The 26,992-nt window shown below is 47.0% G+C and overlaps 1 protein-coding gene across 1 annotated transcript in view; it reads left to right on the forward strand.

Annotated features, from left to right (window-relative positions):
• Positions 1–26,992, forward strand: part of ASIC2 (acid sensing ion channel subunit 2) — a 325,057-nt gene that overhangs the window by 216,721 nt on the left and 81,344 nt on the right. The window contains exon 2 of the mRNA XM_003414344.4: positions 7,443–7,593. Coding sequence (XP_003414392.2) covers positions 7,443–7,593 — 151 coding nt within the window. The remainder of the gene's footprint in view (positions 1–7,442; positions 7,594–26,992) is intronic.

The raw sequence follows: 26,992 nt of genomic DNA on the forward strand, positions 1-26,992 counted from the left end.
TCCGTTGTTCCTTTCTTTTAACTTCTCTGATGGTAAGATCTCACCTCCTGGCTCCATGTTCTTCAGCAGCCTCAGTTTCCTCAACTCTAAAATGGGGATACCATAGTAAGATGCCTCCTCATCAAGATGGTTGGGACCATAATTAGAAATGAGATGCCAAAACCAAACCAGTTGCTGAGTCAGTTGTGGCTCCTGGTGACCCCGTGTGTGTCAGAGTAGAACTGTGCTCCGTAGGGTTCTCAATGGCTGATGTTTTTGAAAGTAGATCTCTCCAGCCTTTCTTCCAAGGCACCTCTGGGTGAACCTAAAGCATCGACTTCCAGTTGGCAGCCAAGTGTTTTGACCATTTGCACTACTGAGGGATTCCATTTACACCGTGTTGTTGTTAGCTGCTACTGGGTCAGCTCCCAACTCATGGCAGTCCCGTGTGTCGCAGAGTAGAACTGCTCTGTAGGGTTTTTTTTTTTTTTTTTTGGTTGTAATCTTTATGGAAGAAGATCACTGGGCCCTTCTTCCACAGAGTCACGGGGTGGGTTCGAACCTCCGACATTTAGGTTAGCAGCCAACCCCAAGCAGTGGCCAGCATGGAGTAGTGGTTCAGGAATTTTTAGTTCCCTTCCCTCCAACTTCAGAGGATTGGTGAGATAGTTGAAGTTGAATGTATTCAGAGTCTCTAGCGTAATGGCAGTCTGCAAGTGCTGGCAACAAAGACGATGGTCATGTTGTTGTTGTTGGGTGGCCTCAAGTCGCTTCTGACTCATAGCAACCTCATGTGACAGAGCAGAACCGCCCCACAGGGTTTTCTTGGCTGTAATCTTTACCGAAGCAGATGATCAGGTCTTTCTTCCAAAGAGCCGCCGTGTGGGTTCAAACCAACAGCCTTTCAATTAGCAGATGAGTGCTTCACCATTGTACCACCAGGGCTCCTTATGATGGTCATCAGTTCCATTTTTATCTCAGGTTCACCCATCACTCCTGGAGCCAACCCAACTCAGTACAATTCTAGACTCTAAGCAGCCCCGCAAATTCAGCCCCCCGATCCACAGCGGGATTGTCAGCACTTACCAGGAAAGCGGAGAAACGCCTGGGAGAATGGCAGGTGTGAAGAAGCAGCGAGCTTGTCCTGACAGCCTGGACTTAAATTGTATTTTCTAGCTGGGGGCGATAAGGCGTAAATTTGAAGCACGTATTACACGTCATTATGCCCCGAAATGGGAAGCAGAGCTTCATCTTGTCCCAAGTTTGTAGCAAAATTGCACTGTGTAAATAGCTCTCAGGCCTTTGACACTGAGCAGAGAGCAGAGTAATGCTCCCAGAAAAGCCAGGAGGGAGCGGAGGGCACAGCCACCCAGGCAGGGAGGCCAGCACAGCCTCAGAGCCTGCCTGTACTTCTCTTTCTCTGAGCCCCTTCTCCTGCCCCTGTGAAGGAAAACTGTCCCCAGTCCTGTGAGTTCCTGAAAGAATTATTTCCTTTAGTGCCATCATGGAGAAGTGAGCAAAAATGCTTAGGTACAGTTAAGTGGGAAGCTGAGAAGGCCATGGCAGCGGAAGGGAGGAAAAGGGAGCTGGACAAGACGTCAAGGAAGCTGCACCAGAACCGGGTAAAGCTGGCCAGAACTGGGCAAGGCTGGCCAGCAGGTCCTATAGGTAAGGCTTAGTAACTGCAGGGTCATCTCCCAGAGATGAGCAAGAGGACGTGAGGCCAACAGCACCTGGAGCCCACTCATTCATTCATTCATTTGTTCATTCAACAGAACACAGTCCCTGCCCTCACAAAGCTTCCATTCTAGTGGAGGCCACGCCCAACAAAAAATCACATAAATAATTACATAGTTACACATTTTGATACACACCATAAAAGAAAACTAATAGGGCTGTGAGGTTGTAAAACAAGGAGACCTAATTTAGATAGAGGCCGGGATGCAGGGTGGGGGGTGGGGATCCGGGAAGGCCTCTCTGAGGAAGTAATTTAAGCTGAGGCCTGAAGAATGACCAGAAGTAGACCAAGCAAAGAATGAGAATATGCTGGCAGAGGAAACGGCACATGGAAAGGCCCTGCGATGTACATCCTGGGAACCGAGGAAGCCAGTATGTTTGAAACACTTGAGTGAGGAGAGAGAAGGAGATAGGGGCCAGGCCATGGAGGGCCTCCCTGAGGATTTAGGACTTCATCCTCAATACAACAGGAAGCCATAGAAGGGTTTTAGGCCGCCTTCTGGGGAGCCATATTTGATTAAGAATTCAGTGGTCCCCAACTATCACTGGGCTGTCCTTTAGACATGGCTGCAGTCACCCTCCACTTCCCCACCCCTGCCAGGCTGGTAACCACCACACCTGACCAAGCTCTGACCTAGTGAGCTCACACCTGGCAAGTTTGTGGACTTCCTCCAGCACCCACCCCAAGGAGGAGGGGCAGGAAAGATCAGTACCCAGAATGCCAGCAAGAGCCACCACCTGGCCTCCTAGGATGAGGACTAGGCCTGGCATACTAGAGTTCTCCGGAGAAACAGAGCCAACAGGAGATATAAGTATATACATATATACATACAGATATATGTCGTGTGAATATATATATAATGTATGTACATACAAACATTAATATATATAATACACATATATATATATATGAAAAACCCTGGTGGCATAGTGGTGAAGAGCTATGGTTGCTAACTAAAAGGTCGGCAGTTCAAATCCACCAGGAGCTCCTTGGAAATCCTATGGGGCAATTCTACCCTGTCCTATGAGGTTGCTATGAGTCAGAATCGACTCGACAGCAACAGGTCTGGTTTTTGGTTGATAGATAGATAGACAGACAGGTAGGTAGGTAGGTAGATGATTAATAGATAGATGATAGGTAGGTAGGTAGATGGGTGGGTGGATGGATGGATGGATGGATGGATGGATGGATGGATGGATGGATGGATGGATGGATGGTTGGATGGATGGATGGATGGATGAAGAGATTTATTTTAAGGAATTGGCACACATGATTGTGTGGGCTGTTAAGTCCAAAATCCAAAGGGCAACCAGCAGACTAGAAATTCAGGCAGGAGTTGATGCTGCAGCCTTGAGGCAGAACTTTTCCTTTAGGAAACGTGTTTTTTGTTAAGGCCTTCAACTGATTAGATGAGGCCCACCTACATTATTGAGGGTAATCTCCTTTATCGAAAGTCAACTAATTGTAAATGTTAACCAAATCTACAAAATACCTTTGCAGCAACACCTAGATGAGTGCTTGATTAAATAACTGGGGACTTTAGTCTAGCTGGGGAGCCTTGGCAGTGACACAGTGGTTAAAGCGCTCAGCTGCTAACCAAAAGGTAGGTGTTTTGAACCCACCAGCCGCTCCATGGGAGAAAGATGTGGCAGTCTGCTTTTGTAAACATTATAGCCTTGGAAACCCTATGGGGCAGTTCTGCTCTGTCCTGTAGGGTCTCTATGAGTCAGAATCAACTCAACAGTAACAGGTTTGGTTTGATTTGGTATAGCTTCAGCAGTGCACCTCAGACACGCCTCTGCTCATCTGTGAGTGGAGGCTTGCATGTTGCTATGGTGCAACAGGTTCAGTGGCGCTTCCAGACCAAGACAGACTAGGAAGGACGGCCTGACAATCTACTTCCGAAAATCCGCCAATGAAAACCCTTATGGATCACAATAGTCTGATCCTGTTGTACGTGAGGATGGCCTAGTACTGGGCAGCGTTTTCTTCTGTTGTGCACGAGGTCACCAAGAGCTGGGGCCCAACTCAACAGCAGTGAACGAGAGCCAACTAGCCACGATGACACAAAATGAATGATCACAGCCTGACAAAGGAGCAGTCAAGGACAGGGAGTGAGTCTACTTACTCCCACTGTCTGGACCTGTCCTGCTCCCTCCTTGACTTCAATTCATGAGGCCTCAGTGCCAGCTCAATACCTGGCACGGAGCAGAGACTCAGTCAACTGAAGTTCAGAGCAATCCCCTACATCCTCCATCCACCTTGTAAATGGGGAAACTGAGGAAGGCTAGCATAAAGGAAGGACAACAGGCTGAACTAGGAGTCAGTGTCCCAGTTCAACACTTCTTTTCTGGGTAACCTTGAGCAAGTGGCTTTAGCTCTCTCAGGTGTCCTTTTATCTCTGCCTAGGTGAGTGGACAGGATGATCTCTCGGATTCCTTTCACTTCTCACACCTTGTCACCATCCTCAGAAATTCAGAGCAGATCAGTAACTTTAGCAACGCCAGGCAGCGTATGTGTGGCAGGACTCGGGTCACAGCTGACTTTAGGAGTAGAGTGCGCATTCTAACCAGAGCCCGATATGCTGAAGTTCAAGTACCAAATGGAAAGGGAGGGTTAGGGGAGAAGTTTGGATTTCCAATTATCTGGCTTTAAGCTGAAATTTACTTTTGCTTACAAATCTCATCAGGATCGATAGGCGAATTAACATTATAAACGGTTTGGGAGAAGATATTTAGAGTGCCTCCAAGGAGTGAGTCCCTGTTTGGCACAAACAGTTAAGCATTTGATCACTAACCAAAAATTTGGTGGTTGAAACCCCACCCAAAGGCACCCTGGAAAACAGACCTGGCGATCTGCTTGTGAAAGGGTCACAGCCTTGAAAGCCCTATGGAACAGTTCTACTCTGCACACATAGGGTCACCGTGATTCGGAATCAATTTGACAGCAACTAACAACAACACGAGGAATAGCTCAATGGGCACACCCAGCGCTCACCCCCAATGTATTCAGCCCCTTGCAATAGACGTGCTAACTGTAAGATGCTATTATCTGTTCATTGGAGCAAGCCTGAAAGTATCTCTCCAGGGGACAAGTTTGTAAGTCAAGTTCAGTCGCTGCGTGTAATAGTGATGATAAAACTCCGTTCTTTGAAAAATCACATTTGCTTTCAACTTTGCATTGGTTCCAGCTGTCCTCCCCCACTGTGAAGCTGAGTGAAGGAGGCTTTACCCCATTACCGTTGAGTAGATTCCAACTCACAGTGACCCTATGGGACAGGATAGAGCTGCTCCGCAGGGTTTCCAAGGCTCTAATCTTTATGGAAGCGGACTGCCACATTTTTCTCCCGCGGAGCAGCTGGTGGGCTCAAACCACTGACCTTTCCATTAACAGCTGAGCGCTTAACCACTGCACCACCAGGGCTCCTGGTACTAGCCATGTGACTTTAGGCAAGTTACTTCACCTCTCTGGGCCTTGGTTTCCTCATCTGAACAATGGGAGCAGCAATACCCACAACCACATTTGTGAGGGTTGAATAAGATTCCTTGGTTAAGCATCTAGCACATTGCCTGGCCCATGAGTAAGGTCCCTCTCCCTTCCTTCCAATTAGCCGTCTAGATCTGCACGAGAAAGCAGCCACCCCTGCTGTTTCTCTGCCTCTGCACTGAAGGGAAGGAGCCCTAGTGGGTCAGTGATTAAAGTGACCAAGTGATAACCGAAAGGTCGGAGGTTCGAATCCACCAGCCGCTCTGCAGGAGAAAGATGTGGCAGTCTGCTTAAGTAGAGTTTTACAGCCTTGAAAACCCTATGGGGTTGCCGTGAGTCAGAATTGACTCCATGGCAGTGAGTTTGGTTTGAGTTTTGGCACTGAAGGATGGGAAACCAAAGAGCCTCCCCACGGACCTCCATGCTGCAACATGGGACAGTGCAGTGGAGCACAGTGGGGTTGGCGGGTGGAGGGGGAGGGGGACAGGCTCCAACGCCTCAGTGGCTGCAGAAATCCGATACAGTTAGCCTGGCTCTCTTCCAACCAATTTACCAGATGTAATTTGGCTTCAGCTCGAGGTTCCAAAGTAGTTATGTAATCATAACAACCCATAGCATTTGTATAAAGCTTCTATAGTCCTCGAAGCACTTTTACGTGCATTACCTCATTTGATCCTCTTGATAACCTTGAGAGATAGCTACAGCAAGGACTAGAACCCCCATCTTACAGATGGAGAAATTGAGGCTTGGAGGGCTTATTTGGTTCACCCGAAGCCACACAACTAGTAAATGGCAACACCAAAGATCTCTGCGTTCCTTACCCACAGCATCACAGTGCATCTTGTATTCATGCTTTGATCCGGCAGAAGTGTATGGAGCACCCACTGTGTGCCAGACAATGTACCAAGTGCTGGGATTCAGAAATGAAAGGCAGAGTCAAGTTCTGGAAAGACTCAGGACCAACCATTCAGTGTCATGTGATAGGTGCTATAGCGAAGAGCAGGGGGCACAGAGGGGAGGATAGTAACCCACCTTGGTCTAGGGGCTCAGGAAGGCTTCTTGGAGGAGAAGATGCATCATCCTAGCCTTGGAGCACAGCTCAAGGTTGTCCAGGCAGAAAGGAATGAGTGGGGTTACAGGCAGCAGAAGCAACAAGTAGGAATCCACAAGTGTGTGAACCAGCAGGGCACATCTGGGTGCTGCCAGTTGCTGTGTCTGGGTACACTCACTCACTCAGTCATTCATTTAACACATATTTCCAGAGCACCCCCTTGTGCCTGGCGCTGTGCTAGCTACTAGGGTTAGCTACCTCAGTGAACAAGCAGACAGTCCTCGAACCCACGTGTTTACCTTCTAGTGGACTTCAGTGGACTCGGGTGGGAAGCAGTAGAGGAGAAGGCAGGGGGAGTTGATGGAGGGCATCACAGAAGGCTGGGTATGGAAGGTCTGAATTTTAGCCTAAAGGGGATGGGAGCCCTGGTGGGTTTTAAGCACAGGATTGATATGCTTATGTTTGCATTTCAGAAAGAGTGAGCTGCAGTTAGCTTTAGAGAATGGGCTGGGGAAGGTTGCCTGGAATCAGAAAGTCCAGCTAGGAAACTACAGCAACCCAGGCAAGAAATGATAGGGTCCTAAACTGTGGCATTATGCAGAGTAAAGGCCAACTTCAAGACAGAGGCAGAGATGGTATTGACAGGCCTTGCTGGTTAAATAAGAAGAGTCTGTAGTGAATTTAAGGGCTTTGGCTTGAGCACCTTTGAGGTGACAATGCTGTTCCCCAAGACGGGAGTGCAGAAGAATGGTTGGAGGGGGCAGAGAAGATAAGGAAGGTTATTTGTTCCCTTTGGGACATGGTGAATGTCAGGGGGCTGGGGGACACCTTGAGGGTATGCTTGTGAGACAGTGGGATAATGGGTGTAGAGCCTGGGAGGGAGCTCGGCTGGAGATATGAGTTGGATGGTCAGAGTTTACAGCTGATATTTAACGTTTGGAAGTAGACAGGACCATCCAGGGGGAGTGTACAGAGGAAAGACCAGATCCCATTTACATTAAACCCCAAAGGGCATCCATATTTTTTCTTTGATGCTAAAATCCCACCTGATATAATTGAGCCATCAGCCAGGGCAAGAATACATGGGTCCCTAAGAGGGGTTGAATATGACATGTTGTGGGCACTTGCCAATCTCTAGAGCCCAGTCTGAAGTCACCCATGTGCTTCTCTCTCTCTTCTCTCCTTCAGGTGTTTACAAAATATGGGAAGTGTTACATGTTTAACTCAGGCGAGGATGGCAAACCTCTGCTTACCACGGTCAAGGGGGGGACAGGCAACGGGCTGGAGATCATGCTGGACATTCAGCAAGATGAGTACCTGCCCATCTGGGGAGAGACAGGTGAGCTGGGCACAGGGAGCAGGGGTGCTGGGTGATGGGGGTGGGTGCAGGACCAACTCTGAAAGCCTGGTTTGGCTCAGGTGGGGCATCTTTGTTCACCACATGAAGACTGCTTCCCTATCAAGGGGCGGGTGACAAGCAGGTAAATGGTAAAGATGTCCCTGGATGGGCCATGATGCCCTGGGTTTCCTAGAGTTCACTAGGTGGAAGAAGGGCAGATGATGGGAACACTGGAAGGGAAGGCAGGCAGGGTGAGGGGTGGTGTTAGGGAAGACACATGGAGGAAGGATTGAATGAAAAAACAATGGCTGGGCATGTGGGTGGCTTGATTTCAGGACAAGAGGGAGATGGGCTGGCCCGTTCCTCTTCCAGCCATCTTGAATATCCCAACCCAGCTAGGAAGGGCCAACAGAAAGAAAAGTAGGTTCCTGTCCCCTGGGAGAAGGTAGAAGGATTGTGAAGTGTTGGAAGACCAAAGGGTGTGGACTCAGGGGTCTGGTGTCATGCTTGTGTGACCCCCTGAGGGACCCGTGTGTGCTGGCTCTGAAGCGTATTTCATGCATCCATGCATTTGCTTATTCAGCAGAGTATTCATTAAGCATGTAAACTCTCTCAGACTTTGCACTTAAGTGAAGATAGTAAGATGAAAAAGACCAAGCCCTTGCTCCAAGCCTAGAGAAGGAGACAGAAAATTAAAGTCCAGTGTGACTAACTCCACACAAGGCTGTGGAGGGACCAGCTGCCCGCACTGGAGGGCAGGGTAGGGAGTTGAGGGAAAGCTTCCTGGTGAATGCCTATGTAAATGGCATTTTGTAGCATTTCACCAGGTGCAGAAGATAAAGATGTGCCCAAGAGTGGAAACCATGAACACAAGGGAGGCCTGAAGTAAGATCAACACTATGTTCAGGGCACAAGGGAGGAGGGAGGCAGTTTAAGAGATGAGCCTGGGGAGGACCAGAGGAGGAGGAGTGGGATTGAGAGAAGATTCCAGAGAGGGAGGCCCTGGGCACTCAGAATGAGTGAAGCTGAAGAGGAGGTGGAGGCCAAGCAGCCAAGCACAGATCCTTCTGGGGACAAGATACAGTTCCCTACCACTTGCTGCCCCCACCCCATGAGTCCTGGATCCCATTCCTCCCATTCTGAGATTCTACCCTCACCATACCTACGCCTTCCGGGCTTCTGAGGCAGGGAGTCTGACTGCAAACTCCAAGCTCTCTCCCTACCACTACACCCTCTACTTCCTCCAAGCATCCCACACTTGAGCACCCTGGTGGGGAGAGGTGAGCATGGCCATTTACCTCACATTGTGGTTAATCCTCCTGGTGCTTAAACTGAAAAACAAAATGGCCACCACTGGTAGCATTACAGTAATGCCTTCCAGCAGCTTCCCTCAGGCTTCAGGGCACTCCGAGCTCCCTCAGCTGCTTGCTGAGGAGATGCTTTGTTGATCACGTCCACTCTTCTAAATTAGATACACCCTCCCTGCAGCTCCAGATGCAGACTGATAAAGGAAGTTTGTATTAATACCAAACTCTGGCATCACTGAGACCTGGCTGACAGAGTCTGGCTTTCCAGAGCATTCCTGTGACCAGCCTATATACCCTGTAGACAACCCTGGGTCCTGGTAGCTGAGTCTTGGTCCTAAAAGAGAAGTCCTTTGTTGCAGACACCAGGATATATTTACTTATTGACTCACCTGTGGAACAAGGAGAGAATAAGACCTGCCATGTACCTAACACTGTGCAGGTTATTGTCAGGAATGCAGAAGACACGAGACAAAGACCCTGCCTTTCAGGAGCTTATTATCTCAATAGGAGGCAAGACTGATAAAATGAGTCCTGCAGACTCAGCACCCAAGGCCTAAACAGAAGTTAATTATGTTTTCCATGGTAATTATATTAGTTTCCTAGGGCTGTTGTGAGAAAGTACCACAAACAGGTGGCTTAAGACAGCAGAAGTTTATTGTCTCACAGTTTTGGAGACCAGAAAGAAGTCCAAATTTAGGGAGTCAGTAGGGCCATGATCTCTCTGAAAACTCTTGGGGAAAATTCTTTTGCCTCATCCTAGCTTCCAGTGTTCCTTGGCTTGTATGTGCATCCCTCTAATCTCTGCCTCTATCTTGACATGACCATCTTCCCTCTGTGTCTCTCTGTGTCCCTTCTCCTCTCGTTCTAAGGATACTGGTCATATTGCGTTATGTCAAAACCAGAACACTCAGTTGCTGTCAAGTTGACCCCAGCTTCTGGCGATCCCGTATCTATCAGAGTAGAACGGTGCTCCATGGGATTACTAATGGCTGATTATTTGGAAGTAAATGGCTAGGCCCTTCCTCCAAGGCACCTGTGGGTGGACTTGAACCTCCAACTTCTTGGTTAGCAGCTAAGTACGTTAACCATTTGCACCACCCCAGGACTCCATGGTCTCATGTTAATTAACAATATCTTCAAAGACCTTATTTCCAAACAAGGTCATATCCACAGATATCAGGGGTTAGGACTTTCAGGGATAACAACTAAACCCACAACAGTAATGCTGGATTTCCCAGCTTGTTGCCTTAATTCAGAAGTGGGAGCGAGTGTATAGAATAGATACACATACACAAGGCCAGATACACCCCATCACAGGACATCCTCACACAACACAGCTCCTTGTGGGACTGGCCTTGGGTCTAAGTACTGTCAGTTGATAGAATAGGCTCCAACCTCAGGATCTAACCCAGGAAACTTCATTCTGTTTCCTAAAGCCTTAGACAGTCAGAGTGGTAAAAATCACCTGAGACCATCTGGTCTAGACCAACCCCCTCGTTCCTCTGAGGAGGGAGAAATGAGGCCCAGCATGAGGCAAATGTACATAAAGCCATAAAGTGAGTTTGTGGCAAATCCAGGACCTGAACCAAGCTTCTGGACCATGACCGACTGGACTATGAGCTGTACCAATTTAGGTACAAATCAGTAATCATGTGATTAAAGACCTGCCGTTCACCTAACACTGTGCAGGTGTCATCAGGGATGCAGAAGACACAAGACAAAGACCTTGCCTTTCAGGAGCTTATTATCTCAGTAGGAGGCAAGACTTGCACTTAGAATCCAGTCTCATTCCTGCTAGGAGCTTGAGCTATCCCAAGGTGAAAGACCAGCACTTTTCACTTAAAAGTTTTCCTTGGAGGTTAGGTGGTTGGGGAAGCAGGCTGCATGAAGAAAGAGGGGCTTAAAGCAAGTGGGGGGAAGGGCCATAAGAAATTGCTTGTTTCCTCTGGTCAATGCTGTCCAATAGAACTTTCTGCAAGGATGGAAATGTTCTATATCTGTGCTGTCCTGTGTGTTATTCACTGGCCGCATGTGGCTACTGAGCACTTGAAATGTGGCTAGTGAGAATGAGGAACTACGTGGTATTATTTCAACTTTAATCTTACTTCCTTGGCATCCCCACCTCTCAGTCCCCTGAGGAAGGAGACCAGGCTGCTATATAAGATACTTGGATAATGAGAGAGAGGAAAGGAATTAAAATGTGTTTTTTGAGGGAGCAACCACAGGCAGCTTGATGACAGGGGCACTGTGGTGGGATGGAGAAAGTGGGATTTGATAGATCAAATCCCAGTTCCTCCTTTAGGAGACATGTGATTGAGGGCGAATGAGTGAGGCTTAGTTTCCTCATCTGTAAAAGAGAGGCAAGCAAAACCAATAAAACCCACCAACCTCGGAGGATGCCGAAGGGATCGAGTGAAAGGTCTTCTGCAGAAGCACTTTGCAAACTGGAAGGTTGATAATGATGACCACTGAGTGGGAGGACAGCAAACCGTGCCAGAGGCAGGGGAAAGTCCAAATATCCCAGAGAATATTCTAAATACCCCATGCCTGTGACAGGGATCCTGAAGGCCCTTGACATCTGGGAGCCCCACTCTGCTCCAAGCAGAGCCTATGATGAATTCCTGCCTTTCCTCGCGGACAGCTTCGTCCCTCAGAAATTCAAGGAAGCAAGCAGTCATAATTCTGACTAACAGAAAGGACCTCTGGGGAGGTGGCAGTGACTTGCAGGACCACTACAAGGACGTATGATGCCAACGTGTAGATTAGAAAAAGGCACCCCCTCTGGGTGGACCCCGCCCTATAGGCTCACAGCACACTTGGAGAATAGAGGGCTGTTATTGTTAGCTGCCGTCAAGTTGGACCCTGACTCATGGCAACCCATGTACAATGGAACAAAATACCGCCTGGTCCTGTGCCATCCCCATGATCAGCTGCAGATCAGAACATTGTGATTCATAGAGTTGTCACTGCTGATTTTTTGGAAGTAGATCCTAGTCTGTCTTTTAGTCTGGAAGACCTGCTGAAACCTGTTCAGCATCATTGCAACAGGCAAGCCTCTACTGACAGACGAGTGGAGACTGCACGTGAGGTGTACTGGCGAGGAATGGAACCTGGCTGTCCCATATGGAAGACAAGAATTCTACCACTGAATCACCACTATGAGTAGACAGTACCTCTTTGCAAATTATCAAAAGCGTCCCTTCCTCCAGGCTGACACAGCCCCACACCAGGGTGGCCCCTTGTTCAAACACTCAGGGACACAACCTGCACAGCCACAGGTAACACCCTGGTAATATGCCATCCTAAAGGCGGGCTCAGGCACACGTGGACATAGACAGTATGCCCCAAAGTGAACCCCAGGTGTTCAGGATATTACCTGTTACATGAATATAAAGACTCTGGGGTAACAAAATATTCTGGGAAACCCTGGTTAAGTCAAGTTAAACACATTTATTCATGGCAAGAATTCTTTAATGCGCTACAGCATGAATATCCAAGATAGGAACACCGCATGCTGCGTTTATTTCTCAAATGTCTTTGACCATGGAAACCTTTTTTTTTTTTTTCATGGAGGAGCTCACAAAATATACTTTCCGAAAAGCTGTCCTAAACTCTGGTAGTGCAATTTCATGGCCAGAGTTTGCTACAGGAAATTAAATTGAAGACTGGTGGGAGGTTGTTAAAAATGAAGCTCTGTGTAGATGGCTCTGAGTAACTTCAAAGATAAAAGAAATAGGCAGTAGGCGATCTAGGTTGCACATGAGAGAACCCTGATTCAAACAAGCTTAGGCATAAAAGGAATTGTATTGCCCCCAGGATCCAAGGCAACTTCAACAACCAAGCAGCAGGAGGGGTAAGGATGCAGCCTCAGAAACAACTTTAACCAAGGGCTCACATACCCTCAGATCTCTCGTGCCTTCTTCCCCCTCCCCCTCTCTAAATCACTTTCATTTTCTCTCACTGGAGACAGGCTTTTTCTGCACACACATTTTTTTTTTTTCACACATAGCTCCAAATAGATCGTAAGTTTTATATTTTACAGATCCTACCACCAGTGAGAGACTGTCCTGGCTCTCATTGATCTTCTGTTTAAAATTAACTTAAACTAAAAGGAAGGAGAAACTAAAAAAACCAGGGAAGAGAATCATTGGCCCTGCTTCAGTCAGGTGCCCACCCCTGGACCAATCAGCAGTGGCCAAGGGAGTGGGTCCATGTAAAGGCATGATGACCTTGCAGAAGCCGTGTGGATAGCATTTGGGGAAGGAGTTGCCAAGGGAACCAAGCTGGGCAGATAGTCCCATGAATGGCCAGGGCTTGGGGAGGTGGGCTTTAGGGTGAGGATTTGGGGCAGATGATATCTGAGGAAACCAGAATCAGCTCTCTAATGTTCTCAGAATCTAAATGGACGAGTTCAAAAGTTAGAAGAACCACAAACAAGGCCCTTCCTTCTTCATCTCCCTCTATCCCTCATTCATCCTAATGCAAAATATACTTTTTTAGCAGATGTAATCTGCCTTAATTTCCTCAAATCCTAGTGCTAAAGAAAAATGAATTTAATATTATGTCAGATATATTGTCGAGCAAAGGAATTACTCTTAGAACCTGTGCTGGATTGGAATAGGGTTAAAAATCTGGTCTCGTTATCCCCCTGGCCTTGTCACCTCCTGCTGTCCCCCTGGCTCACTTGGCTCTAGCCACACCATCCTTCCTGCTGTTTCTTGATCACTCCAGGAACACTCTTCCTTCAGGGCATCTGCTCACATATCTGCATGGTGAATTGTCTCACAGGAGGGCAGTGGTGGTTCCATGGTAGAGTTCTCCTCACCTTCTATGCCAGAGACCCAGTTTCGGTTCCAGCCAGTGCACCTCATTCGCTGTCACCACAGGTCTATCAGTGGCGGCTTGCATGTTGCTATGATGCTGAAGAGGTTTCAGCAGAGCTTCCAGACTGAGACAGACTGGGAAGAAGGCCTGGTGATCTACTTCCAGAAATCAGCTAAGGAAAACCCTATGGATTACAATGGTTCGATCCTCTTGTGGATGGGGTAACCATGAGTCAGGGTGACCGAATGGCCACTAACAGTTGTCTCACCTTGTCAAGTCTTTGCCTAAATCTCACCTTTTCAATGGAGCCTATCCGCACTACCCTATTTAAAATCGCAACCCCCACCCCTACTCCTCATCCATCTTTATCCTGATCTACTTTTCCATTTTTCCATAAAACAAGTCACCTTCAAGTATATCATATAATTTACTTATTTATTATGCTTATTTTTTATTGTCTGTCCCCTTCACCTAAAGCATGAACTCCAAGAGGACTGGAGTCCTGGACTGTATGGTTCACTGATGTCTACCAGGGCACTATTATTTGTTGAAAGAAAAAAAATCTATGTGAGAATTGTGCTTACTGGCAGAACTAAGGTGAGAGAGACGCTAACATTAATGAGTAGCTACTATGTACTCCTTAGAAGCGAAGATGGCGAGACTTCAGCTCACTTTGGACACATCATCAGGAAAGACCAATTACTAGAAAAGGACATCACATTTGGTAAGGTAGAGGGTCAGTGAAAACTAGGGAAACGCCCAATGAGGTAGATTGACACAACAGCCAGAACAACAGACTCACACATACCAATGATCATGAAGATGGTGCAGGACCAGGCAATGTTCTGTTCTGTTATACATAAGGTCACCATGAGTTGGAGCTGACTCCATGCAACTAATAATTAACAATTATGAGTCTATCTTATGAATACCCCAATTACCCTGCTAACAAGGTATGATAATCCCCATTGAAAGATAAAACAGGCCCAGAGAAGTTGAGTAAGCTTCCCAAGGGCACATAAGTGAAGTATTTAAATGAAGTTTTAAACCCACATGGGAAACCAAAAGCAATACTCCTTAAGCTGAGTTTCTTTGAATGTTCACAATGTGATTTTAAAAGCACTGCCATGAAAATAGCTCAGGACAAAAGGTTTAGGTGACATATCTGGAAAGAGAATGGCATATAATGACAGGTCTGTTGCAATTCTCATTTTCCTGTTTTTTTTTTTTTTTTAATAACAGTGTCCTTATATTGAACAAAAGCTTTAGCAGAGTCCTGATATATAAAACATCTAAAAGCAGAACTTCTCTGGTTCAGCTAGAGATGGGAAGCCAAAGACGTTGGTTTCCTTTCTCCATTGCTCCCCTTGGCCATACCTGGGGGACATCCCCGAGGAACCCCGGGGCTCCATGAAAACCTTTAGACAAGAGGCTGCCATTATTGGGATGAAAACCATGTTGGTTGGTTCTGTGGCTGTGTACATCCCAGAGACTAACTCTAAGTATCTCTCTTCATCTCCTAGGATGCCCAAAGACACTTAGGACATTTCTGCAGGGTTCCACAGCCTCACGAAGCTGATAGTGTAGAATTCTGGTTAAACATGGTGGATTGAACATATGGATTCATCTCCCTCCCTAAACACCCCCCCAAAAATAAAAACAAACCCATTGCCATCAAGTCAATTCCAAATCAGGATTACCCAATAGGACAGAGTAGAACTTGCCCATAGGGTTTTCAAGGCTGCAGTCTTTACGGGAGCAGACTGTCACATCTTTCGTGGAACGGCTGATGGGTTCGAACCGCCAACGTTTTGGTTAGTAACCAAGTGCTAAACCACTGCACCACTGGGTCTCCAGCTCCCTCCCCAAGCCACACTAAAAGGATAGTCAAGGTTTTTTTTTTTTAAGTATAAACCCACAGACTAAAAAGATAGGAGAAAAGACAACACTATTGTTACTCATTGCCATCGAGTGAATGTTGTTAGGTGCTATCAAGTCAATTTGGACCCTTAGTGACCCCATGTTACAGGGTAGAACTGCCCCATAGGGTTTTCTAGGCTGTAATCTTTACATGTGCTCATGCAGAACCTGTACATAAACCAAGAGGCAGTCATTTGAACAGAATGAGGTGATATTGCATGGTTTAAAATAGGAAAGGTGTGCATCAGGGTTGTAGCCTTTCACCATACGCATTCAATCTGTATGCTGAGCAAATAATCGAAGAAGCTGGACTTATGAAGAAGAATGGAGCATCAGGATTGGTGGAAGTTTCATTAGCAACTTGTGATACGCAGATGACACAATCTTGTTTTCTGAAAGCGAAGACAACTTGAAGCACTTGCTGATGAAGATCAAAGGCTACAACCTTCAGTACGGATTATACCTCAACATAAAGAAGACAAAATCCTTACAACTGAACCAATAAAGAAGATCATGATAAAGAGAGAAAATATCGAAGTTGTCAAGGATTTCATTTTACTTGGATCCACACTCAATGCCCATGGAAGCAGCAGTCAAAAAATCAAACAACATATTGCATTGGGTAAATCTGCTGTAAAAGACCTCTTTAAAGTGTTAAAAAGCAAAGATGTCACTTCGAGGGTTGAGGTGTGCCAGACCCAAGCCATGGTATTTGCAATAGCATCATATGCATGTGAAAGTTGCACAGTGAATGAGGAAGGCTGAAGAAGAATTGATGCCTTTGAATTATGGTGTCATTGAAGAATTTCGAATATCCCATGGACTGCCAAAAGAACGAACAAATGTGTCTTGGAAAAAGTACAGCCAGAATGCTCCTTAGAAGCAAGGATGGCAAGACTACATCTCACATACCTTGGATGCGTTATCAGGAGGGCTCAGTGCCTAGAGAAGGACATCATGCTTGGTTAGGTAGAGGGTCAGTGAAAAAGAGGAAGACCTTCATGAGATGGATTGACACAGTAGCTGGAACAATGGGCTCGAACATAGCATCGATTGTGAGGATGGCGCAAGACTGGGCAGTGTTTTGTTTTGTTGTACATAGGGTCACTATGAGTTGGAACCGACTCAACGGCACCTAAGAATAACAGCAATCTTTACGGAAACAGATCTCCAGATCTTTTCTCCCAATGAGCAGCTGGTAGATTCAAACTGCCAAACTTTTGATTAGCAGCTGAGCGCTTAACCATTATGCCACAAGGGCTCCTAAGACAACACTGTTGTTGTTGTTGTGTGCTGTTGAGTCAATTGCAAACCCTACTGACCCTATATGACAGAGTAGAACTGGCCCATAGGGTTTCCTGGGCTGTAATCTTTATAGGAGCGGATCACCAGGTCTTTTCTCCTGTGGAGCAGCTGGTGGGTTTGAACTGCTGACCTTCTGGTTAGCAGCTGAGCACTTAGCCGTTGTGCCACCAGAACTCCTAAGACAACACTAGATGTCACCAAATTTTTGGAAGATGGCAAGCAGCTGGATAAGTGGCACCTGTCTTGGCAGACCAGATCGGGGGAAGATCAGGGCCTCCAGTGGGGAAGCTAAGTAAAGCCAAAACGATTCTCACCATAGGACCCTCAGAAAGGATTAGGGATGGGAGGCTCAGATACTGCCGAAGACTGGGATGACAGGTGGAGCTAAAGCCAGGAGGATTGGCCAGGAGCTAAAGCCAGGTACCCTCCCATGGCCCAAAGCAGCAGACAAGTACTACCCCCACCCCAGCAGAAGACAGATTTTCTCTCCACAAGGTTGAAATAGACAAGCTGAACTTGAGAGCAGGCACTGTTAAAGGCGTGGATGAAGTGCTATAGGAAACAGGAAGATGAAGCCTAATTCTGCTTACTGAGGACTGAGACTTCCAAGCCATGCTTATCCCCCCTACTCAGCCCCAATCAGAAGTTTGGAGAATCTCTTCCTGGAGAAGCTAAGAAGCTCAAGAGAAAAAAACCCACAGATAATGACAGGCGTCTCCAGACAAGCAACCTAGTTAGATTAGCAGCTGAGTGCTTAAACTGAGAAGTTAGATCACCTAGAAAGCTAAGCAAACAAACCTTCTGTGCTGGAGGCCTGGGTTCAGTTCTGGGCCAATGCCCCTTGCCACATCCACCACCTGTCTGTCAGTGGAGGCGTGCGTCTTGCTATGATGCAAAACAGGTTTCAGCAGAGCTTCCAGACTAAGATGGACTAGGAAGTAAAGGCCAGGCGATCTATTGCTGAAAATCAGCCAGTGGTAACCTTATGGATCACAACAGCCCAATCCACAACCGGTCACAGGGATGATGCAGGACTGGGCACTTTTCATTCCATTGTGCTTGGGGGTCACAGCTGACTCAACAGCAGCTAACAACGACAACAGAAATGTTTTACAATCAAGAAATAACTGTCAACTGATGTCCATGGAAACATGAAAGTAAATACCAGGAAAAAAAACAGCTTCAACAGTTGAGAGTCTCTCTTGGCCTCTGAGAGTGGGACTCTGGGAGTAGGGAGAGGTGGAGCAGACAACCGCTGTTTTCCATCAGAAGCCTGGTGGTACTATTTGGCTTTTAAAATTATGTACATATATTGCTTTGATAAAAATAAAAGTTAAATTAAAATTAATCATAAATTTTCAGTGTAGCTGGAAGGCCTGAAGAGCAATCAAGGGTAGCATTTTTCTATCCCCCATCGCAAGTGGGACATGAGCAAGAGTGGATGCTAATGGTTGCTATGGTTTCTCCAACATCTCTGCCCCCAGGAAAAACTCTTGTCATGCTGCCAGGCACTAGGAACCTCCCAAAACGAGAGGAGCAGGCTCTGTTCTAAGTTCTGAAAGTTGGGAGCACAGCAACACAGCAGCTAGGTGGGAATGCTGCGCCCACTCTTAAACTGGGCCTTGGTGCTAGAGGGACGAGAAGGTCTCCACAGATACCTGAGGAGCATGGGAGCATTGGAGGAGGCAGGCATCCGTTAAGTAGCCAGAAGCAGCCTGACTTTTGTCATTCTGGGAAAACCTTCATAAAACTAAGTGCTGTGCAGAAAATACGTGGGCTGTAGTTAGGACTCCCAGCTCAGCCAGGCCATGGTCTCCAGAGAACATCTAGGAGGTGGATGGAACAGACCCACCATGAGAACTCATGTCCTCCTATTCAACATATCTCTATTTATTGAGCACCTACTTATGTGCCAGCACTCAGTGATAAAGGGCCCAGTCCAGATTTTCAAACAATTTACAATCTAGAGAATATCTTGAGGGCTCCTTTTATGTGTTGTCGTTAATTGCCATCATGTCAACTCAAACTCATGGTAACTCCATGTATAACAGAACGAAACACTGCCCAGTCCTGTGCCATCTTCATGATTCTTGGTATGTTCTTTATTGTGGCCATTGTGTGAATCCATCTCGTTGAGGGTTTCCCTCACCTTTGCTGGCCATCCATGCTACCACACATGATGTCTTTCTCCAGTGACTGGCCCCTCCTCATGATGCATCCAGAGTAACTGAGTTGAAGTCTTGGACGTATTCTGTACTCCACAGAGTTTTCTTTGGCTAATTTTAAGTAGACCGACAGGCCTTTCTTCCTAACCTGTCTTAGTCTGGAAGCTCAGCTGAAACCTGTCCCCCTGGGTGACCTTGCTGGTATTTGAAATACCAGCGGCATCGCTTCCAGCATCATAGCAACACACAAGCCACTACAACATGACAAAGAGACAGACAGGTGGCAGTAGCTGTGGTAGTAGTAGATGGAAATTCATTTGTCCAACAATGTTTACATAAAGTGCCTACAGAGTGGCAGGCACTTGCAGTCTAGCCAGGTGACATGTAAACAAGTAAGTGCCATCAAGTGCCATGGTAGATAGGTGGAGAACAATGGAGAAGATAGTTGGTCCTGGAAGGGAGGAAAAACATCTCAGCGGAGGCCTCAGAGAAGAGATGACCTTTGGTCCAAGTCTCAGCCTGTTTGCCAGGTCGCTGGACAGTGTGTGGGAGTTACAGCAGGGCATATATGATGGATGAGATCACAGGGACGTGAGACCCCAGGCAGAGAGAGGAGAATCAGGAGCAACAGCCAAGAGCAGTTGGGGTGTCCTGGGATGACCACCTCTGAGGATGAGGCCTGGGGCTAGAGAGGCAGGCAAAGGCCAAGTCAGCAAGAGCCTGGCATGTTCTGCTCAAGAGCATGGATGTTCTCCTATTAGTCCCGTACTTACAGTGTGGTCCTCAGATAGTAGCATCTGCCTCATCTGGGAGCCCCACTCCAAATCTGCGTTGTAGCAGGATGTCCAGGTGATTCGTTTGCACATCCAAGTGTGAGAAGCACTCCTGTAGACCACTGTTTCCCAATCTTTTGCAAGGATGAGGATACTATTTGAACATCAAAATACTTCTCAGACGTCACCCCACATGAAAGCTATCATGCTTTTTATATTCATCGATTGAGGAAATATTCAATAACGAAGAGCTGCAATGAATTCAGTTACGATTTGAATGACTTTGAATTCTCTAATCGCATCGCAATTTATATACCTGATCCGTTCAGCAATCTGGTTGTACCTAACTTCTGCAGTCAGTGTGCATAAACAGAATATGTATAAATAGAATCTTAATCATCCACCAACTTCCCTTATAATTTCAGAGACACTGCCCTTCCTGATGGCTTTTCAAGGGTAGCATCTCTTGCAGACGGGTTACCCACACAGACTCGTCAGCCTTCTTATCAAGTAATTTATAATCTCTGAGCCTGGATGCACTAGGGAAACTCATTATTTAAGGAAGGAATCCTTGGGATAAATCTTTTTGTAATGGGATTAGACCTATCTCAACACACGGTGCCTTCACTAATGCAAATTTTGCAGGAAGGTGTAAAGTGTAGCCACGCTTCTCTGTTTCATAACTAAGTTCTAACATTGACTTGAAGCCCTGGTGGTGCAGTGGTTAACTGCTTAGCTGCTAACCGAAAGGTCGGCAGTTCGAATCCCCCAGCAGCTCCCTGGAAACCCTATGGGGCAGTCCTACTCTGTCCCGTAGCGTGGCTATGAGTTGGAATCGACTCAACAGCAATGGGGTTTTGGCGTAACCTTGACTTTCTCCTTCCTTCCCATGGGCACATTGTTCTTCAGCGTGTAAAGTGCTTTTACCTGGATTCTATCCTCTGGTACTTGTCCAATCCCGTGATGCAGGCGGAACAGTTCTGATCACTCCCCATTAACAGATATGGCAAGCAAGTCTCCAAGAAGTAGAGTGACTTCCCTACAATCATTGCTAAGAAGGAATGGAACTAGGGCTTAAATCCCAGTCTTCTGATTTGATCCTTGGAGTTCCTTAAAAATGAAAACAGAAGGAAAAATTGCTCTGGGTAACACTTGATTGAACAAAGCGTAACGTGTTTTGCTGCACTTCTTTACCATTAACTAGTTGTCATCAGGTCGGCTCCGACTCATGATGACCCGAGGTGTGTCAGGGTAGAAGTGTGCTCCATAGGATTTTCAGTGACTGACTTTTCAGAAGTAGGTCTCTGGGATGTCTCTGGGTGGATTAGAAACTCCAACCATTCAGCTAGCAGCCAAGCACATTAAGCAGCTGCACTTCTCAGGACCTTATAGATGCTAATACGCACTGTGGCTCAGCAGGAGGGGCTGTAATTTGCAGCCTTCACCAAACTTCTGTGGCCAGTGTCTTTTTTTGTTCTTCTGTGGCACACTTAATAACATCTTCTGATTCACAAGCTGTTCGTAAGAGCACTGTGCTACATCACACTGCTTCTCTGAACAGACATAATTGCAGCCCACCCAGGATGGGGACACAATGTTGATTTTTCTTCCTCCAGAAGCTTACCTAGCCTCAAAATGCCACCTGCAAGAGATCAAGCAGGAGCACGCCTGTCTCTTCCATATTGGGTTCTGCTTTGCTTACCTAGGTTTTACTGGGCTTGTCAGGGGAGGGGCAGAGAGGGAGGACAAGAAACACATTATCCAATTCCAGCTAGGCAGCGACTTATGAATTCTTTAGAAAAAACAGCTTCTTCCCACTTAATATGACTGGCTAAGCAGCCACTTCTATATATAAAAAGAAAATCCATTCTGCAGAAGATTAAAATGAGGTGCAGTGAGGTTCAGAGACTTATGTGTGGTCCCTGGATCATAGAATTTTAGAGCCCAAAGTGACCTAAGAGATCAGCCCCCTTTGTTTGACCAAAGAAGAAACTAAGGCTCAGAGAGGCTATATAACTTGCCAAGGGTCACACAACTAGTAAGTGGCAGGGCTGGGACTCAGAACCCTTGCTTTCCTTGATTCATTCCCTCTCTTCCAGGGCCCACCTTGGGCGTCCTTGGATCTGTGACATGGTGCAAGCCAGGGGAGTGTGAAAGACCAAGATGGCACCTCTAGTTCACCCAACAGCATTCTTCAGGCCCTTCTCACCATGGTTCTCAAGATATAGGGTGGGTCGTTGGCCTCAGTCATTGTCACACATGCAAGGAGCTGCCCCCTAAACTTGGAGATGATAGGATGGAGGCTGCTGAGCCCATTGTAAACTAAACTATGGTCCCTCTGCTTCCCCGCCCAACTTAGAACCTTATTGGCTCACCATCTGGCACAACTGTGGCTTCTGTCAGACTGGCAAAGGGCAGCAGAGGGTGCCCAGAGAACTGGATGCTGGGCTCTGCCCTGCCCCCACTCGCTGGGTAATCAATGACCACTCTCATCCTCTCTCTGGGCTTCAGTTTCCTTACCTGAAAGATGAAATGCTAATTGAACTAAAGAAGTGTCAAGGACTCTCCTCGCTCCAAAATTCTATGCAACCATGAATCATAGACCCTGGGCCTGTCTTTTACTTTCTCTGAGCATTGGTTTCTTTATCTGTAAAATGAACGTATTATAAAATAAATAAATAAAATGGAATATTGACACCTGACAGCTGAGAGGATCCAGTAAGACGAAATCTGTGAAAACCCCAAAGCTTGCCATACACTGAGAATACTTACAAAACTGAGTAGCTCAGAGTCCTGGCTTGCAAGGTGCCTATATACTGTTAAAAAGGACAAGGCAAAGACCCAAAGGACAATAATACAATGCAGAATGTCACCGGTGACACTTAGAAAGACACAAAGTATTTGAGCAAGGCCATGTGCTGAAGGACAAAAGCATGGACCTTGGAGACAGATGGCTGAGGGTCTAAATTCTGGATTTGCTGTGTGTGACCAGGGGCAAAATAATCTCTCTGAGCCTTCATTTCCTCATCTATAAAATGGGAGTACTAATAATAAGCCAAACCCTTGGGGTAGCCATGAGAAGTAAATGAAATGATCATCTGGCCTCTGACCCCACCCCTGCTTTTCTTGAAATAGGCCAAGCAAGTTCCTATCTCAGGGCCTTTGCACTTGCTGTTTCCTCTGCCTGGAACGCATTCCTCTGGGTCATTCCGTGACTCACCTGCTCACTTCATTCAAGTCACTATGCCAATTCTAGTGCCCTGGAAAGGGCTTCCCTGGCTGCCATCTAAAAGCCCACAGCTGCCCCCATCCTGTCACTCTGTCCCCTTCTTTGCTTCACTTTTCCTCCTAGCGTCTGTCACTGCTGTTTATTTATTGTCCACCAGGACATGAGCTCAGTAATGACAGACTCTGCTGGGTTCACCACCAAATTGTTCGTCCTTGCTCAGTGGCATGTGCCCACAGTGGGCATTCAATACATCATTGTCCAATGAATGCGAGGATAAATGTGGAAGGTATAAAGAGCCTAGCTCCTTGTCGGACCCTCAGGAAGGATCAGCTCTTCTTTCCCTGGCGGTTGCAGTATCCAATTTCAGTTCCTTGAAGAGCTGTCAAGTGGAAGATGGGGGGAAGTGAGGACCAGAAGCTAATATCTACAATCAGTCTGTTTTCAACCCAATGTAAGGATGAACTTTGAAAACTGTGGGCTGCCCCTGCAGACAGTGAGTTCCCCGTCCCTGAGAGTACTCAAGCAGAGAGGCCATCCTTCATGTGTGGTGCTGCAGAGGACACTTCTGCTTACCTCTCAGTGGCCAGGGGGCTCTACCAGTGAGGATCCCAGCTGAAGATCAATGGCTCACCCAGACTGGGTAATAAAAGGAGACATTAATGAAGAACTATTTACAAAGGTATGGGCAGGGTCTCTGGGTGGTGCAAATGGTTAACATGCTTGGCTGCTAACCAAAAAGTTAGAGGTTCAAGTTCGCTCAGAGGCACCTCAGAAGGAAGACCTGACAATCTACCTTTGAAAAATTAGCCACTGAAAACTCTATGGAGCACAGTTCTGCTCTGATACACACGGGTGGCTGAGCAAGAGTTGACTCGGCAGCAACTGGTTGGTTGGTTGCTTGGTTGCTTGGTTGCTTGGTTGCTTGGTTGCTTGGTTGGTTGGTTGGTTGGTTGGTTGGTTGGTTGGTTGGTTGGTTGGTTGGTTGGTTGGTTGGTTGGTTGGTTTGGGCAGGGTTTAGGATAAGCAGTAAGGGATTGTACAGCATCCTGGAGCTGGTAACTGGGAGAGCTGTTTCCACTCCTAGGGAAAAGGGAAAGTAACTGATACCAGAAGCTGGAGAGAGAGCGCAGTCTGGAGAGCTCCTCTCCATGACCCAACCCAGGAGCCATGACCTCCCAAAGTGACATACAGTTAATCTGCAGTGATCCAGTGGACAGTTGAGAGACTGAGTGCCCCAGCCTGACTCTCCTATCTCCCTCTGGTTTCATACCTGTGCCACCACTGGCTGGACCCAACAAGGAGCCAGAGAACAAAGGAGCACATCAATACAGTCTGTACAAGTCAAACTCCCAGGGCAGAGAACACAGTGGAGAAGCATGGTGGGGGTGATTAGGGAAGAGCAGCCATTCTGCACAGGGTATGTTAGGGATTGAATTGTGTGTCCCAAAAATTTATGTTAAAGTCCTGATCCCTGGGACCTGCGAATGTGACCTTGTTTGGAAATAGGGTCTTCGAGATGTTATCAGTTAATATGAGGTAATACCTGAATAGGGTGGGTCCTAATCTCATCTGAGTGGTGTCCTATAGAAGAGGAGAAGACACACAGAGACAGACAGAAGGAAAATGGCCATATGAAGACAGATGGAGTTAAACCGCAGCTGCCTAGGACTGCTAGAAGCTGGGAGAGACAAGAAAGGATCTTCCCCTAGAGCCTTAGAAGAAAGCCTGGTCCTGCCTACACTCTGAATTTGGACTCCTGGCCTCCAGAACTGCAAGACAATACATTCCTCTTCTGATAAGCCTCCCAGTTTTGGGGCTTCTTAGTTATGGCAGCCCTAGAAAGCGAATACAGAACCCTCCTGCACTGGGAGATGCCTTACTATGGCTGATCTGTCTCCCACCATCTACTCTCAAGCTATCTATGGGCACAAACGGTTAACACGCTCAGCTGCTCACCAAAAAGTTGGAAATTAGCGTCCACCCAGAGGCTCCTCAGAAGAAAGACCTGGCAATCTACTTCTAAAAAGTTGGCCTTTGAGAACCCTATGGTTAACCCAGCCACTGTTATAAAGTCAATTTTCTCCAACACAAGATTGCTTTGTATCGGCACATCCCAGGTCCTTAGCCTAGAAAATTCCTCCAGCTTTTCAGGGAAGCTTTCCTTTGGACTTCTCTCCAGTGTTTATCTCCTCGGCGTGTTTCGTGTAATTTGCAAAGATTAAAGATTTAAGCTTCTTTTATTGCCATGTACTTTCCCTGCCCCATTACGCCTTCTGCCCATAGCTCCCCTGTCTCCTGCAGAACTCCCCCCTTTCTGCACATGCAGAATACACCCCACAGGCAGGCCTCCCCTGTGCCTTGGCAGGTGCTCCTGAAAAGTGCTCTGGACTTCAGCTTCTGCAGGTTGAACTCTGCTTTGCCACGCGCCTTCTGATGCCACATTCTCACTTCACGTTAAGTTGTCTGCGTTTCAGCTTAGTCCCAATTAACAAGGGCCCCTGACACTGTGTACGTAGTACCGTCCCCTTCTCCGTGCTGTCTCTCTGGGCCTTTGAATCCCGGTGTTCATGATGTGCAGACAAATCCTTTACTGAACTGGGGGCCCGCACTCTGTGAAGGAACTCGGTGTTGAATCATTTGGTGGTGAGAGGAATGCGAAGATGTAAATAACTCTGTCCAGCACTTCTGGGTTATTGTCAGGGTCAGTGTCTTGGACATGCCACCTGTGCAGCCACGTAGGGTCCTGCACTCAGCAGGGTCACGTGCTTGGTTTAATGCTCTGCTGTCACTGTCTTGAAATTCTTAAAGTTTTTTTTGTTTTTGTGGAGTAGGATTCTTTTTTTTTAATTGTGCTTCAAGTGACAGTTTACAAATCAAGTCAGTCTCTCATACAAAAACTTATACACACCTTGCTATGTTCTCATAGCTGCTCTCCCTCTAATAAGACAGCAAACTCCTCCTCTTCACCCTGTATTCCCCGTGTCCATTCAGCCAGCTTCTGTCCCCCTCTGCCTTCTCATCTCCCCTCCAGACAGCAGCTGCCCAGACAGTCTCATGTGTCTACTTGAGCCAAGAAGCTCACTCCTCACCAGTATCATTTTCTATCTTATAGTCCAGTCCAATCCCTGTCTGAAGAGTTGGCTTAGGGAATGGTTCCAGTCTTGGGCTAACAGAGGGTCCGAGGACCATGACCTCTGGGGTCCCTCCAGTCTCAGTCAGACCATTAAGCCTGGCCTTTTTACGAGAATTTGAGATCTGCATCCCACTGCTCTCCAGCTCCATCAGGGATTCTGTTGTGTTCCCTGTCAGGGCAGTCATCAATTATAGCCGGGCACCATCTGGTTCTTCCCGTCTTGGTCTGATGTAGTCTCTGGTTTATGTGGCCCTTTCTGTCTCTTGGGGTCATCTTTACCTTATGTCCTTGGTGTTCTTCATTCTCCCTTGCTCCAGGTGAATTGAGACCAAATGATATATCTTAGATGGCCGCTTGCTAGCCTTGAAGACCCCAGAGGCCACTCACCAAAGTGGGATGCAAAGCGTTTTCTTAATACATTTTGTTATGTCAGTTGACCTGGATGTCCCCTGAAACCATAGCCTCCAGACCCCCGTCCTTGCTACTCTGGCCTTTGAAGTTTTGGTTACATTCAGGAAACTTATTTGGTTTTGGTTTAGTCCAGTTGTGCTGACTTCTCATGTCTCGCGTGTTGTCTCTCTCTTCACCTAAAACAGTTCTTGTCTACTATTCTTAAAGATTTTTTTAATAAAGGGTTCTGCATTTTCATTTTGCCCATTGTTGTTATTGTTAGATGCCATTGAGCCGATTCTAACTCATGGCGACCCCATGTGTGCAGAGTAGATATGCTCCCTAGGGCTTTC

The sequence above is a fragment of the Loxodonta africana genome, chromosome 18 (genome assembly GCF_030014295.1).
Source record: "Loxodonta africana isolate mLoxAfr1 chromosome 18, mLoxAfr1.hap2, whole genome shotgun sequence".
Classification (NCBI taxonomy): domain Eukaryota; kingdom Metazoa; phylum Chordata; class Mammalia; order Proboscidea; family Elephantidae; genus Loxodonta; species Loxodonta africana.